This window comes from Orbicella faveolata, unplaced genomic scaffold (genome assembly GCF_042242905.1).
Source record: "Orbicella faveolata isolate gen_17 unplaced genomic scaffold, um_ofav_v1 contig_46, whole genome shotgun sequence".
NCBI lineage: Eukaryota > Metazoa > Cnidaria > Anthozoa > Scleractinia > Merulinidae > Orbicella > Orbicella faveolata.
This window is the reverse complement of record NW_028301576.1, coordinates 23,597,609-23,613,641: the sequence shown is the minus strand read 5'-3', so window position 1 is coordinate 23,613,641 and position 16,033 is coordinate 23,597,609. Positions and strand designations below refer to the sequence as shown.

The following is a 16,033-nucleotide window of genomic DNA, read 5'->3' as shown; positions in this document are numbered from 1 at the left end:
GCAGTGAAAAGCGCTGTGTTTTATATGGTTTATTAAACTCATTGTGAAGCGGTTCGTGCAAACCACGTGGAAATCAACCAATCAGAGACCGCGTTGAAGGGATCGGTAAGGTTTCAAATTCAAATCAGTGCAACGGAAAAGTAATTTTGATTTTCAGCTTACCCTGTTTTCGGTCGTTCACTGCGATCAGGCTTGTCTCTTCTTTTTGATTTCACTTTAGTTTTACTGAGAAGAACACTAAAAAAGAAAGAAATATACAACAAAGGTCAATACATCCCTACTAACATGCACACAAAAAGCACTAATACAGATCGTTGGCTACTAGCTATATATTATTTTATTAACCTACAGTTGAGGTAAACCATAGCTCGAATCAAAATGTTTTGGTGTCTCTGAGCATTGACATCCCTTGATAGTAAAACAACCAAGTGTTCCGTAGCTTACTCGGCATCAAGGGTGAGGTCCTCTTCATCTTGAAGAGCAGCATCAAGAGCCGCTTGAACCTTGGGTGCCACAGCAGGACCTTCATAATCCCTGGTAGTCCTGTTAGGCATGTCTAGTTCGATCATGATGATATTCTCAGCCTTGGAAGGAACAAACAACAGGCATCGTTACCAAAACAACCACGACAACAACAGAAAACAACAACAATAGTTTATTTCTACCTCATCTAAAATATAGTATCTTTTTATATAGTATATTTCACGAAAAAAAAAAAAGGTAACAAGGTACCTGACTAACTATAAGAAACCAAACAAGTTAGGTGCCCATGTATTGCTAATATTGCTAAATATAAATATGTAACATCATTCACTGCTAATATCGTTTGAACGTGACTAAAAGAACAACAACAAACACAAACAACAACAGGAGTGAAGGGTCTTAAGCTGTCTTCACACGGCAATCTTAAGTTGGCTAACTCGTGTTGGCGAACTTCCAAAATTTAGCAAACTCGTTCCTTCACACGTCAAACTCGCGTCAAATCACAACACACGGTAATTTTCAACATGGCCGACTTAGTGCAGTGGCACTCACGTAGAACAATGGAACAGAAGAAGAGAAGAGAAGACACAGAAAGCGAGAAAGGTTAGGACGAAACTCAGTTTGTCTGCTAGCTCCTCCATTTTCTTTCGTTTGTTTTTACTATCTTTGTAGACTACAGATAAAACGTCCCAAACAGCCGGACAATTGTGAACCTCTTCCATAAATTTTGAAGTGGCCCCAAGTTCATCTTGACTTGCGTCCGCCATTTTGTGAAGTGTCACGCAAATGAATCACGTGAATAGAGCGCGTGTTTTGATTGGTTGACAGTTGTTTGCCAATCGTTCACACGTCAAATACGAGTTTACCAACACGAAAAAGTTAGTGAAATAGTTGGCGAGAATAGAGACAAGTTCTATTTGCCGCCAACAGTTTGCAAACGTGTTTGGAGACTGTTTTAGAGCCGTTCACACACACCAACTTGAGTTTGCCAACACGAGTTTGCCAACCTTTGTTTGCGTGTGAAGGCCGCTTAACGTCATTCCCCAGTGTTGCATTGCGCATCCCTACTGCGCATAATTTCACGCGTGATTAGCGCGCGCGAATTAAAAAATGGCGGCTTTTTCTTTACAGCTGGACCTCGCCATAGAGGTAAATCGTCATTTTCTCGCAAACGAGTATGGTGACCTATCATTTTTTTCTGTAGTTTTGAATTGAGTAATAAATTTCTCTGTGTAAAATAAATATGGAACAATTCTCAGTGTAGAACAAAAAGCAATTGTCAGAAACGTGAATTTAGCAAGCAATCTTGAATACAATCATGGTGCTACTATTAGGATTTATATGGGTATAAACAAGGTGCTGTTGCTCCTAAACGAACATGGGGACCCCTCATTTTTATTTCAAAATTTAAGTTCCTATAATATAAACAATCAATAGGCAAAGTTTCACAAAAATCTCATTGCAGGTTAATCATAAATTCCCATCAACAGGATTTGAACGTGCTTCATAAGCTCTAGCCACATTGACATATTCTATGTTGTTATACCTCCCCACTCAAATACGTTTTCCAATTGGATGAGAATGTGTCACGTACCGTGGTCAAAACTAACTAACTCCCTAGGGAAAGAACAACTTGAACTTTCGACTCGCATGTGATCAGGTCGTGCTCCTTGAAACTGCGGCAAATTTGTGTGCCAGCCGGCCTCAAACAAATGATTTTTCACAGTTTTTTTTCCTCATTATTATTATTTTTGAGTTGGGAGGTATTACAAATCACTAAATGACTGGCTACCCGGGAAACAGTTAGTTTTGTTTCCCCAAGACCCTTAATGTTTCGCCTCTTTCGCCCCTCTATCGCTCGGTCAACACGGCAAGGTCTCGGTTGGAGATTTTCCCGTAAAGACCTCACTCTCGGTTAATAAGTAGTTATCAATCAGTTATGTTAAATATTGCCATCTTGTGATATTGAAGACTGAAGGCATTGAGCTGATGACTCACGTAACGTTTCTACGACTTTATTCACAGCGAAGACGTGCAAGATTAGAGAACAATCTTTTGCATTTCACAACGGTGTCCAATATGTGTTTGAGTTACTGAGTAACATTTCCTGGATATAACCTCGCAATGAAGTCACGTTAAAGGGAATTAAGTTACATCACGAGGGTAATTTTTAACAAGACGAAATGACGGGCTGTTTGGCTGATAGGTGTAGGTACCTTGTATCTCATGTGTCCGCCCATAGCCGCCGCCATTTTGGCGTACTCGGTGATGGGTCGCCTGTTCCCAACAGCTGATACTGGTCTTTTGGCCATAGCTTGCTGGCTGCTCAATACAACGTGCAACATTAGAACTAGTCAACATAACAAGCCACAACAAAAAGCAATCAGTAGAACGTGAATCAAAAGGATAATATTGAACCGGGTAAACTTTATGTGATTTTTTAAAAAGGGGAAAGTCACAGGGGCATTAGAGTGCGAGCAGTCTCTCTGTTGCTTGAAAATCCGTGGGGAAGACCGCAACGAAGAACGCAACGCAGTCACGCTCGCACGTTCACTCGATTTGCGTTCTTCCCCACGGATTTTCGAGCAAAAGAGAGACTACTTGCAGTGTACAGGGACATTGGCCAAAGCGGCTGTTAACAAGAAACGACAAGGAGTACCGCTATTCACTCTTAAAGGACCCTAGTCAGCCACACCTTTGTTTTTGTTAACAAGCGAGAGTTTGGCTATTATATTTTATTCGGAGCAAGTCGAAACATAACCACTAAAGATGATTAAACGTACTTTTAGGAACACAAGTTACAGGAAAGCAATACGATTTCGCTTCACCATGTAATATCAATAATTTCGATGGCATCGAGACTGACTAAGGTTCTTTAAATGAAAATACAAAGCAATCAAAACAAAACCTTTCCCAGTATCACTCTACAACGTACTTTATTAAAAAAAAAAAAAAAAAAAAAGGAATAGGAATTTGTGTACGAGTCAACAAAGTGTCCATCACCTGCCATTCTGAGAAGAAGGTTTTAACTTCCACTCTTCGTTCTCTTCATCGTAACTCGCTCTGTTTGTTAATTTGACTTTCTCGTCTGGAGGAATGAAGTTCTCTATTATTAACGTTCTACAAAAGAAAGAAAGGAAATAATCACGTCAAATAGCTTGTGAAACAAGGATTCCATAAAAATTATCTTGGGAAGAATTGACAGGCTACTTTAACAAATATGTTTACCACAGACATCAGTTTTCAAAATTCCCTGATTTTCACCTGAATATAAATATCAAATTGTCCCTCATTAGGGAAAAACTTCAGTAACATCACAGTAACCCGAAATGTTTCTTCCAGCCTATAATGGAATTGAATCAGCCATGCTAAACTATTTCAGATTTTACTGACTTTCCTTCAAAATGTAATTTTTTTCGTAACTCAAGATAAAACCCTTGACTTTTCCCCGACATTAAAGGTTTTTTTCCCCTGAACAATTCCTGACCTGTGGCAACTCTAAACAAAACCTCAGCTCATTTATTCTCAAGACCTGGAATCGGTTTCTTGAAAGCCCCGGAAATTTTTCGGGCCCGGAAAGCCATTTTAAAAATTAATCTGTATCTAAAAACTTCTTGTATGAACGGAATCTGTTCATATTAAGAATATGTGAATAAAACAGCTCTGTAATCATAAGGTTTAAGATTTTGCTATGGCTTTCCGAGTGCGAAGTCTTTTCGCGACCTTCAAGAAACGGGCCCCTGGACTAACTAGACGTGTTATAAAACTGAAGCTTTAGTTTGTAACTCACTTTAGTTTCAGTTCCCTTGTCAGATCTTCCAGTGCTTGCTCTAACTCTTGCCTTTCTTGAATATGCGCTTCTTGCTGGTCAGAGATCTCTGACCGAATGGTTTGTAACTTTACAAACAACTGCAAGACAGATTTCAGACTAACAAGTTAGCTTTCTACGCTACTTTACTAGATTTTCCTTTCCTACGTATTCAACGCTCTTGAAATGCTCCCCTGTGCTCTTGCGCTGTCGAAGTGACTGCTACACAGACATTTTTCTCAGTGTGGTTTGCGATTTTCTGCTTGTTTTATTATTTTCCTCTAGTCCGCTGAGTACAAAATGTAATTCAAAGTCTTGCATCACCAGTGGATTCTTCGATGATAGTCATTGCATTCACTGACCGTCCCTATAGCTAATATCAAATGTATTGTGTGATATCTGAATCTTTGAAGCGATGGCCACTCGAGAAAGAGAGACTGTATTTTATTAACCTTTTTTTTTTCACCTTTTTCAGCTTCTTAGTTTTGCTATCCACTTCTTGTTGAAGCGATGTGAACGTTTCTTTTATTTCCAGGGTGTTTTCGTCCTTCTCCTCAAGCTTTTGTTGCATTTCTCTTTCACGGCGCTAAAAATGAAATAGAATTTAGAGACAAAGAGAGAATTTTGACAAATGTGAAAGGAATCTTAAGAGAATAGTTTGGTATCGCGGTAAACAAACGAGCAACATCGATACAACATTGAAACAATAAGAATCGTGGAAATATTAACCCTTTAACACCCAAATTTCACAAAAAATGCCGTTAACCCTTTGACTGCCAAGCACGCATATACACAGTCCTGAGTGGTCGTGCTCTTTGTATCACCTGAATTGAAATGTCACCAGATATTCTTGATAAGCAGATAGTGGAGCTAGGATAGATCTATCCGCACAACGGTCGACTTTGGATATCGACGGCATTTGACGTAGCAAATTGAAAAACAACGTTAACAGTTTTGGTGCAAAATGGTGGTAAAATGACCAAAAGTCCAAAATTCTGGCTTATGAGCATGCACCAAGTTACAATATTGTACACTTTTGTACCTAATCTTCGGGAAATCTACCTTTTTGGTTAAAAAAAAAAGCAGTTTTCAGCAAAACTAAGGCCCATTTAGCGTCATGGCAGCCACAATAACTGATTTCACGGTCAAAAACGGCATTTTTCGAGAAAATTTGGGCGTTGAAGGGTTAAAGAAAAGCACAACCTAATCCTCTGTATTTTTGGCAAAAATGCATAAGATCGTTTATCGGCCCAAAGTTTGCTCGTTATAGAGACTTAAATAGGTAAATTGGACAGAATTATAAAGAAAAAAGAAAGTTCTGGAAAAAATTGTACTTTTCTCTAAGGAAAACAGGGTTGGGTATTATTGGAGCGAAATAACTTAAAGCTCGAATTTGAGCCCCTTTTTGCTGGGGTTGATGGGGATTACAATTGATTCTTCTATTCAAAAGAAGGTTCTAATTTTAATAAAGCCATGCGTGATAATTATATAATTATGTAGAGACATTTTGGTGTTATCCTGAAAGAAGAAAGCGAGATTAGCGAGCTCGGTAGCTAGTACATGTCATTACCTGTTGTTCAGCGATCTGTTTCCTTCGTTCCTCTAGCGCCCGTTCTTGTTCAGACGTTTTGTCGATAATGCTCTTCCCTCCAACCAGTAATTTGCTTTCCATCATCTTTTAAGAAAAAAAGACACAGAAACAAGTCTTTAACAAGATGCCTTAACCCTCGTGTACAGGCCTTATCTTGTAAGTTTAGTATATAATTAATATGACATTAACCAAAAGCTCAGAAGAAAACGATCCCATTCCACTTTTAGTTACCGTTGTTATAAATCAACTTACCTTGATTTTTGATTTTAAAGCAGATTGTGCTTCTTGTTGCTTTTTCAACAGCTGCGCCCTCTTCTGAATTTCACCCATGAGTTTCTCTTTTTCCTTAAAAAAAGAAAAGTAGAGAATAAGTAATAGTCAAAAGTGGTATCAACTGAAAAATTCTTGTGTTAAATAAACAATAGCCTCCATTTGGCGCGAAAATATGCTCCAAAATTTGTCCGCGGACATTATCTGTTTCGAGAAAGAAACAGTTTTCCGAGAACGTAGCTCGGGGAAAACTGAGCATATTTTCGCGCCAAATAGAGGCTATTGTGTTTATTATCCTTTGATTAATTTTTGCAAGACGCACAGTTTTAAAAAATGGGAAATATCACTCAGATATTCCTCAGTTTTAGCTGGGGATTATAGATAGAAATCGAGAGCGAAAATCTAATTGTTTTAGTATAAATCTACCCTTCGTTCAAAACTTTATCTCAATCCTCTTCACAGACACTTCCAAAACGCCAAGAAGCGGCCGTTATTTTGTTTACAAGGGCACACTGCTACGTTACTCACTATCTATTTAAACAATAGAGTGTTTCTGTTGAGGAACTATCGGCTGATAGTTGCCCCGCGGAAATTTGATGTTCTTAAAATAAATATACTAGTTTTAAGAACATCAAATTTCCAAGGGGCAACTCTCAGACCGATAGTTCCGAGACATAAACACTCTATTGTCTTTATTGTTTACCACTAAATTTTCTTCCGCGCGCCAGTTCAAAAATCATATTGAATCATTTTCAACTTTTTTAGATGCCAGCCGTGAAAGCCAAATATAAATTTGAAAAAGAAAGCAGTCAGAAATCCACTGAATACAATTTGAATTGTTTATTTTCTATTAGCACGCTTATTTACAGAAACATTTTCACGGACGAGCACTATCCATCCGGGTATTTTCCTCGGACGGGCACTATGGGCTGATGGTGTCTCTCCGCGGATGAGCACTATCGCGTCACGTGATTAATTAAACCAATAAGAATCGGAGAAAATTTAGTGGTGAACTATAACACAGAATAGATAGAGAGTAGCGTAGCCAATCAGAGAACGGCATTGGTGATAGAACCGGCGAGAGTAGATTTATACTAAAACTCGATAGAAACACAGTGCATGTTCACAGGTGAACGAGAAATAAATCAGCGCGTGGTGGATGCACACCTCGGCCATCATTGTGTGGTTATCCTGCAGAGATTTCTTGTCTTCTTCAAGCTTGGCTTGTTCAAGCTTGATTTTATCTTCTGTACTCTTCGATTCTCCTTCCTCGCCTTCTTCGTCTTCTTCTTCGACGATAGAGCCTTAAAAGGCAAACAAAACAAAACAAGACAAGAATATAGAACCAAACAATAAAACACCTTCAATACAACACCCTTTTCAGGTTTTCAGATTCTCAGATACTGTAGTTGGTAAAAACGGTACAAAGCTTCCAGCAGCAGCAGCAGTAACAATAACAATAACAGAAACAAACGAACAAACACACAAACTACAAACGCGTTTCTGCTGCAGTTTTTTTTTTTTTTTTTTAAATGTGCGTTGAAAAAGCGCACGCTGTTATCGTTTCTCTGTACTGCACCGCGTGTACTGTAGTGAATGAATCTCGTATTTCTCATCACCTTTTGCATAACAATATATTACCATGGACAGCAAAATTAGATGCTGATCACATTTGGATTAAAAGACCAATGAGGGGATATTTTCAATCATTTCTCTGCCGCACAAAATTACTTCCTAATGGCAAATATCAATATTCCCTGTATTTGACTGGGACTAGCTTGCAACTAAGGCTGTAACATAGCGCGGGCTAGTCCCACCTAATTTCTATTGAGCCATCATGAACGAAATCTCTTTATAACATAGCGCGCGGGCTAGTCCTACCTAATTCCTATTGAGCCATCATGAACGAAATCTCTATGTACGCACGGCCGTGCGTATATAACATGACGTGTGCATTTTCAATATAGCTGCAAAATTTCCGTCCAGTTTAGTGCAAGTTCCTTTCGTTTAAGTTTCGGCAATGTGAAAATAATATTATTTTGAACAATCCAAACTCTACTTCGTGCCTTTGACTTTTGCCAAGCTAAGAGGTTTACTTAAACTTGAGTATTTTGACTTTGTTTGTCTACATTTTCAACAAGTATTTTTGACTTTGTTTGCATACATTTTCATTATAATTAAATCGAAGCGAATTTTTCATTGACAATTTTAGAAACCAGGTTAAGCGTTTTCATTCCACTGACTGTGGCGTGTTAGGATCCTAATGACCATTGTTTTCCTTCACCGTGCATTGTGAGAACTTTGTAGTCAATCACAAATAAAACATGTTTTAGCGCCCAATATGTTGTCGCCATGTTTTAAAAGAATTGATTCATGCTTTTAGCTGTGCGTATATCGAGTTATGGATGCACTAATTGGGAAGTTGGGAGCACACTCAAGAAGCTAGAGTTGATCTCGGTTATCGCCTCGAGCAACTCTTACGCTTCTTTCGTGCTCTCATAACTTCCCACGTGCATCCATAACTCGATATACGCACACTAAACATGAACCAATTCTTTACTAATGCGGGGAGTCTTTTGAAGAAAGATATTCTCCCGCATGAGCCTCAATTGCAAGCTAGTTCCAGTCCAATACCGAAAATATGCTCCATTACAGGTAGGATCAAGATAATAGTTTTCTAAGGACCGATTTACACGGTACGACTTTGACGCATGCGACAAGCTTACGACAGGCCTACGACATGACTTAGGACCATTTACACGCGCACAACATTTTCACTTACAAAATTATATATGTGAAAATTTGCACCGGGATTCACGGAGCGAAAGTTCTAACAAATGGTAAACAAATATTTTAGCTGTCCTGCGCTTTGAAAAAACTCTCTAACGAGATGTTTTTCGCTTTAATCCGTTCAATACTTTTCGAGAAACGAATTCATGTGAATCAGTCAACAACAACTTCGTCCGCCATTTTGACGCAAAAAAAACGTCTCCTTCCTCCCCTACTCAGTAGCAATTTGTCACAAAATACGTCATTTTCTATCCATTTCGGCTACGATTCTCGCAGCGTTTTAAAACATGTTTTAAAATCCTACGACAATTTTTTTGACGTGCACAACAGTCGTAAGCGAGTTGTAGGTTTGATTTACACGAAACAATTCATGTCGTGGCCTGTCGTAAACTTGCCACATGCGACAAAGTCGTATCGTGTAAATCGGCCCTAAGGAGCAACGACACAAGAGGAGAAATAATTAAATCGAAACTGATAGACAAGGGCGTGAAGGACTGAGCAAGATGATTATGACCAATAACAAAATAGAAACTTTTCAAAATTTTGTCGCCGTGACGTTACTCCTTAAGTAGTACATCTTTCTCAAGATGCTCCTGCAATCCTCACCATTTTCCCTTTGTCTTCTTTTCTTTGCCTTCTTTGATCCTTCTCCTCCTCCACCGCCACCGCGCCTTTCCAGCTCTCTCTTTAACCTGTAAATAAAGTAATTGAGTCAGACCAGTTCAGTATCATATAGCAGTCAACCAATTAAAACTTGAAGCTAAGTGTGCGGGAGGCGCACCCCGGTCAAACGACGCTTGGGACAACGTCAAACTGTGGCTTCCAACCATTTTGCATGGATTTCTTAAGCCCCGTGCACACTGCACCGGAGAAATTTAAAAACGCAGCTTTATTGCCACGGTCAGGCCTACCGTCCACACTAATCCGTCACGAAAACGAAGTTTTTATTAAACCGGTGGAATTTGAAAACACCAGCTTTATGGAAGACACTTTGAAATGAGGCACCTTTTAAACATAATAGGGCACTTAATATTTGAGTACGAGAACAACTTTTCAATTCTAGTTTGCAGGCTTCACATCATAGCGTCACATAGGCATGTCATCCCATGAGCTGCCTTTGTATTAGGAACTTGTTTTGAGTTTAGGAACATTGTTTCTGTTGCAGTTTTCGCCGCGAAGAGCCCGCGCTGCGTGCGGTTTTTATATTGTTACCCATTAATCCCCGCGGGGGGAGTTTTGCCATGTGCTATCAAAAACGGCGCCGCCATGTTGTTGTTTCGGTGGTTAGCCGTAAACTGAGTCAAGTTTTAGCGTTCAGGACGGTATTAAGGACGTTCGCGGGAAAATTTTCCAACGTTGATTTTTTTCTGAGACTTTTACCATTATAAGACGATGAGTTAGCTATGCCAGAAATGTGAAAAAAAAAAAAAAAAAAAAAAAATGGGGCGTCACCGACTTCGTTTTGGAGAGAACATGCCCGGAAGAACACGCTAAATCGCAAAAAATCGGGCTTCGTTAGCGAATAAGGCCACAATGTCTGTAAGCCCCAAAATATTCCAATTAGATCTTTGAAGTGAAATGTTCTCCGCCAAATAGTGTTTAAGTGGACCTATTAAGTGAACTTAGTCAACTGGTGAGGTTCCTTAAAGAACAAATTCGCATTTAGCGTCCACAGTTTCACGAGCCTTGCAGCCGCAAGATGGCAGGATTCGATGTCCCGTGGACAGAAATCTTGAAATTTTTTTAACTTCCCACATTGATTTTTTGTTCATTTTTGGACAATGTAGAGATAAATGTAAATAAAACTGTTTCTGGAAAGTAAAGTAGGGGTCACCTAACGTCCAACATCGTTAAATCCAGGCAAAGCTATAGCAATGGCCATCTGAACTATCATAATTGTTCATTTTATTACTTAGCGAGCGCTCTCATGCATGACGTGGCGTGTGAATTTGCGTGCGCAGTAAGGATACGCAGAACATGACAATTAGCGCGTACGTCCTTAATTTGGCAGTACGCATCAACAACGTTTTACCTACTGATTTATCTATCAATTTACCGATTGTCGATAAATCTGAGTTGGAACGACGTGTATGTTTGGAATTGATCCCGTCATAGCCTTCTCTTCCTAAAACCAACATGAAGAGAGAGAACTCTGGAAACGTCACTGGTTTGAAATTTGAAAATCGTATTCGCAGTCAATCTTGTACTCGTAGTACAATCTAAAGGTCCCTAATGTTCATTCTAATCTCTCGATCCGTAAATTGTCTCTTCAAGTAAAGCACTTACTCACTGACTCAGTGATGTCACTTGAAAATGCTATCAGATTTTAATCCAGATTTTAGTTGTGTATTACTGGGAACTTTTCTCTTACTTTGCAATCTCTTCTTGAAACTCTCTCAACAAGGCATCCTTAGGATCTTCGTTAATCTTGGGCTTGTTTTTGATGTTCTTGGCGCGGTTTGCATATCTGTATCAACAAAGAAAAACGGCTTGATTAATTAAGTTCAATCAATATAAATGACAATCATGAAAACTGCAGAAAGTACACAGTATTGCTCGCGAGTAACGGGACACTACAGCGCATAACCGTATCTAAGACAAAATTCTTGATCGTAATTGGTTCTCTGCGTGCCTATTTCTAATGGTGATAGGACCGAGAGGAGTCCAATTCGGACTGTAATTATACGAGTGATTAACAAACTCGGACGACCGTGAAGCGAGAGTCTGATTTGCTAATCCAGATTGAATTGGATGACGTGATGTTGTGTTACCAATATTAATAGGGACTTTAAGCAGCGGGAACGCGGACGGCAACGGGGACGCCGAAACCTGTGAGAAGGCTGGGGAGAGAAGGCCGTTGTGGCAGGAATTCACAAACATTAAGCAGCACCGTCCGAAACCGCGGTTTCCGCACTGTCAAGCTTATTGACATTATTCGTTCTCTGTTTATCAGGATGAACTAGGATGACTTCATTGAAAGAAGTTCGCAATCAACTCTTGATAATCACGATGAAGGTGTGTTAAACGATGACGAACTTCTACTCTTGTACGATTTAAACCGGTCGAATGATCTCGACCAACCTTATGATTGCCGGTCCGAATTTCGCTTCCACAAACGCAACTTGCCCCTTCTCGCTGAGCTGTACAATGAAGTAAATGAACTTATTATCAGCAGATGTTTAATCAGACTGGCGCGACAGATCAGTGTGCCGACTGATAAAGATCTAGGTAAACCACTGATCTTACGACTGAAAATGGAAACAGCTACGCAAGTTTTAATGGTGTCTACCCTTTTAAATGTGTTAGAATTTCACCATAATGAGCCATTTGACATTTGAGTACTTCTGGAAAGGAAAAATTTCGATTGAAATTCGTGTAAGTTGTCTTTATTTACATAAGCTTTCAAAAAGATATTTCACGGTACTCACATGTTCGCCGACCGGCTTGAGTTGAATTCAGATTTCGCAACGTTTCTTTAAAATGAAATATGTCACATAACAAGAGAAGACAAGCATTAAAGTTCCTCGAAATTAGTAACACGGGTTATTTAGCGTTGACACAGCAGAGGAAACGAAAGCGAAAACTCACGTTTTCAGACAACGCGAAATGTGCTTCACTCACGTCGGGCCCGAACGCAGAACGTCAACTTGTTTCCCGCCAGTCATGCGCAGTGGACCTTTTGGCTTTTCCCTGATCTCATGGCGTTCCCGTCGCCGTCCGCGTTGTCTTTGCTTAAAGTCCCTAATGATGGTAATAGGACTGAGTGGAGTCCAATTCGGTCTGTAATCATGCGACTGAAAATTATTAAAAGTCCGATTGTTAATCACAAGTATGATTACAGACAGAATTGGACGACACGATGTCCTGTTACCAATCAATCAAAACTATTACAGTTTCCCACAAAAGTGAAAGTTTCATTTGAAAAAGAGCTTTTAATAGTCGTTTTAAATATTGTAATAAAAATATGGAGAATAGCTTTCAAAATGGCAGTTTAGTTCCTTTCAAAACAGTCACCACTGGAGACTTCACCTGCACAATTTTACAAAGTCAGTTTCTTGAAATGGTTACTATAATAGTTGTAATCAATGTTGTGATAGGCGAATTTAGTGGAGAGGACTCAAAATGATTGGCTCATGTAACTGTCTGATTTACAGGTGTCCGATTACAACTTTGCAGATTAATTAGAGCAAAATACAGCCGTTTATGCACCAATCACATTTGAGGAAATTGTAATTGTTAATCATAAAAATCCCAATTTTCTCGATTGTGATTGGTTTAAAAAACTCCTATTTTCCACTAATTCACTTGCCAAGTTGTTATTGGACAGTTTGTTATTGGACAGTTCTATAAGCCAATCACATTCAAAGTTGTAGTTTAAATCAACCAATCACATTCAAAGTTATAGCTAAATTTCAGAGTGGCATTCAGCAATTTACGCCTAATTTGTCAGTCTTTCAATGCAAATTTTCCCTTTCTTTCATAACTTGGCTATTCTTCTTTTCTCGGAAATTGTAATTTTTATGATTAATTGGTAATAACACTTCGTGTCGTCCAATTCGGTCTGTAATCATATACTCGTGATAAACAATATCGGACTCCCGCTGCGCGGTCGTCCGATTTTGTGATTCCAGACCGAATTGGACTTCACTCAGTCCTATTACCACTACGAAATGTACTCCACTCGGTCCAGTTACTCATGATTACTGATCGAGCTCGAGCTCGTTCGATTTTAAAATTAAAAGGTTTGAATTGAACTCCAATTTTTGCGTCCTTTTTATAAAGTACATGTACCTTAATGTCGTTATTGTCTCCTCAAAATTATAACTTGCCGGACCCTGCAAGAACAACATAAAAATAAACTTATCGACTGTCACGGAAAACACAGTTTTGCCGAATTCAGGAAACTAACACAGAAGATACCGCTCTTAAAGCTCAACCTCAGTGCTGAGCTGAAGTCTCAACTATCTATTGCCGGTTGTCATTCGCCTTTATCGCACAGCAGCCATCTTGGATGGACGTCATGTACTTTTGACACCAATGCGAGGCCACGCGTGTAAAGTCAACTTCCGGCGATCGAGGAGACAAGGCGATCATCTGCAATCATGCCCAACGGAGATCACTGTTGCGTGCCGCAATGTAAAAATAATCGCGCTAAAAATATTCCAAATCATACCTTTCACCAATTTCCCAGTGATGAAGCCATTCGAAAGCAGTGGGTTGTCAAAATACGGCGAGACGTGGGCAAAAGTGTCCAGGTAAGTTGGTTAGGTTATCGATGTCATTGTCGCGCACATGTATTTACATTAATTATTATGATCTGGTCCATCTACAGATAACAAACAGCACAAGAGTATGTTCTGTACACTTTAAGGAAGCGGATTTTCAGACGACTTTAACAGGGAAGCGTGTTCTGGAGAAGCATGCAGTTCCGAGTATTTTTTGCTGGTCAAGATCACCCAGGAAAAGAAAATCTCCGACAAAGCGAGAACCACCGCGTGCACGAGTACGATTGTTTGATGTAAGCGTGCCATCGTCCCCTGTCACTGTGACAGGTAAATATTGTTGTCGGTATCTCTTTAAACATTCCTTGGTTAAAATCGTAAAATAATCAGAAGTATTTTTATGTTTTTCATTTTAATCCATAGCATCAACTTTCGGCCAAGCTTCTGGTGAGGAAAGTTCTGTGGAGGTCCAACCGGAACTGTCATCCTCTCCTGCTGTTGTAGACTTCCCCGAGCCAATATACACTGTCACTGTCACAGGTAAATATTGTTGTCGGTATGTCCACCAAATTGCAGTACCAAAACTCTGAAGAAATCAAAGTACTCGCTGACTCAGCCATGATGTTTCGACACGCGTGGCCTCGCTTTCATGCGAAAAATGGTGACGTTGAATCCAACATGGCGGACTGTGATTAAGGCGAATGTGACGTCATCATTTTCCAAAATAAGAAATTACCAATCCTTGTGTAGTTTTCGTTTCATCAGACGTAGGACCCTCTAATAACTTGACGTTTTGCCACGTTTAAGTCCGACAGGGTTCCTCAGTATGTAATAGAGCACGTCTGAATTTCCAAGTTTATGCGTTGCGTGACATTAAAATGGCGGCCCGAGAAGACTCTTGACTAGGTCAAAAGATGAGTTATTGTTCAAGTTTTCAGTAACTAAACAGTTCTTGCTCTATAAGAAGTGTTAATTTCAATGTGTCAGAGCTCTAGAGTAATAACGTTTCATTTCATTGGCAAAACCCAAGGACTGATGTTTCTGTTACTTTACGGCCGCCATGTTTGTGTCTCTCCGAGGGGCACAAACATGGCGATTCCATATAAAGCTCCATAAACTTGAGTGAAACACTTTTCCGTATAACGCGCGAATGAAAAACTGCACGAACCTAAATCTTGGCGAGGTTGTTTATAAATCAGTCATCTATCATATCCCAGTTTCTTGACTTCATTTATTGAATGGTTACGATTTTTATCTTTGATGGAGTGACACTGCAAACCAGCCATTATGAGAAAAAGAACAGAACACTTACTATGTTGGCCACCATAACCGTCCTTGCGTTACCTCCCAGGGTATCTGCTCACAACAGAGAAAGACCAAATTTCGTCGGCAAAGAAAAAACAAACAAAACAATACGAAACAAAAACAAAACAAATATACATTATTGCCGCGACTGATAATACTTGTATATTTAGCAAACATCCCCGAATTTGGCAATTCTTGTTAATGACTTTTTTCATCGTTAAGAATGCATTTATCATTCAATTCACCTTGTAGCAATCTTGTTAGCTTGGAATCTCTGTAAGGAATATGAGTACTCTTGCCATCCACCTAAACAAGAAAGCAGTAAATTAAGTGATCGCTTAAGATAGACCATTTACTTTAAGCGTAGGGACAGACAATTTCAAAACAATATCTAACAGGCCTACTCCGACCAATCGTACAGAACCGAACATCCCTGACCATGCCCCAAAATATATTCAAAATACTAATTCATAATTCTTTCTCTCTTGTGCGTTTAAAAGTGGTGTTCAAAACAGTAAGGACCGCTTATTTAAATTCTTTGCATAAAATTAACTTTTGACAGGA

General features: G+C 39.4%; 2 protein-coding genes across 3 annotated transcripts in view; one reads left to right on the top strand and one right to left on the bottom strand.

Annotated features, from left to right (window-relative positions):
* The window catches only part of LOC149098984 (kinesin-II 95 kDa subunit-like), a 52,397-nt gene that overhangs the window by 2,646 nt on the left and 33,718 nt on the right, over positions 1–16,033 (bottom strand). For both annotated transcript variants that reach the window (XM_089277344.1, XM_089277345.1), the window contains 14 exons: positions 15,715–15,775; positions 15,477–15,520; positions 13,734–13,777; positions 11,314–11,409; positions 9,549–9,634; positions 7,320–7,456; positions 6,135–6,227; positions 5,862–5,966; positions 4,758–4,877; positions 4,274–4,392; positions 3,487–3,603; positions 2,700–2,805; positions 445–584; positions 163–237 (listed from right to left, as the gene is read on the bottom strand). In XM_089277344.1, the coding sequence (XP_089133470.1) occupies positions 163–237; positions 445–584; positions 2,700–2,805; positions 3,487–3,603; positions 4,274–4,392; positions 4,758–4,877; positions 5,862–5,966; positions 6,135–6,227; positions 7,320–7,456; positions 9,549–9,634; positions 11,314–11,409; positions 13,734–13,777; positions 15,477–15,520; positions 15,715–15,775 (1,343 nt within the window). The remainder of the gene's footprint in view (positions 1–162; positions 238–444; positions 585–2,699; positions 2,806–3,486; positions 3,604–4,273; positions 4,393–4,757; positions 4,878–5,861; positions 5,967–6,134; positions 6,228–7,319; positions 7,457–9,548; positions 9,635–11,313; positions 11,410–13,733; positions 13,778–15,476; positions 15,521–15,714; positions 15,776–16,033) is intronic.
* Positions 13,923–14,806, top strand: LOC149098985 (THAP domain-containing protein 1-like). Its single transcript, XM_089277350.1, has 3 exons — positions 13,923–14,197; positions 14,275–14,494; positions 14,588–14,806. The coding sequence occupies exons 1-3, from the start codon at positions 14,045–14,047 to the stop codon at positions 14,752–14,754; spliced, it is 540 nt and encodes a 179-aa protein (XP_089133476.1). The 5' UTR covers positions 13,923–14,044; the 3' UTR covers positions 14,755–14,806.

What these genes read in the sequence shown, in the direction of transcription:
- LOC149098985 (XM_089277350.1), top strand. Translation starts at nt 14,045, where the DNA reads ATGCCCAACGGAGATCACTGTTGCGTGCCGCAATGTAAAAATAATCGC. An exon ending in ACGTGGGCAAAAGTGTCCAG is followed by an intron (nt 14,198 to 14,274) that starts GTAAGTTGGTTA and finishes GTCCATCTACAG; the next exon opens with ATAACAAACAGCACAAGAGT. An exon ending in GTCCCCTGTCACTGTGACAG is followed by an intron (nt 14,495 to 14,587) that starts GTAAATATTGTT and finishes TTTAATCCATAG; the next exon opens with CATCAACTTTCGGCCAAGCT.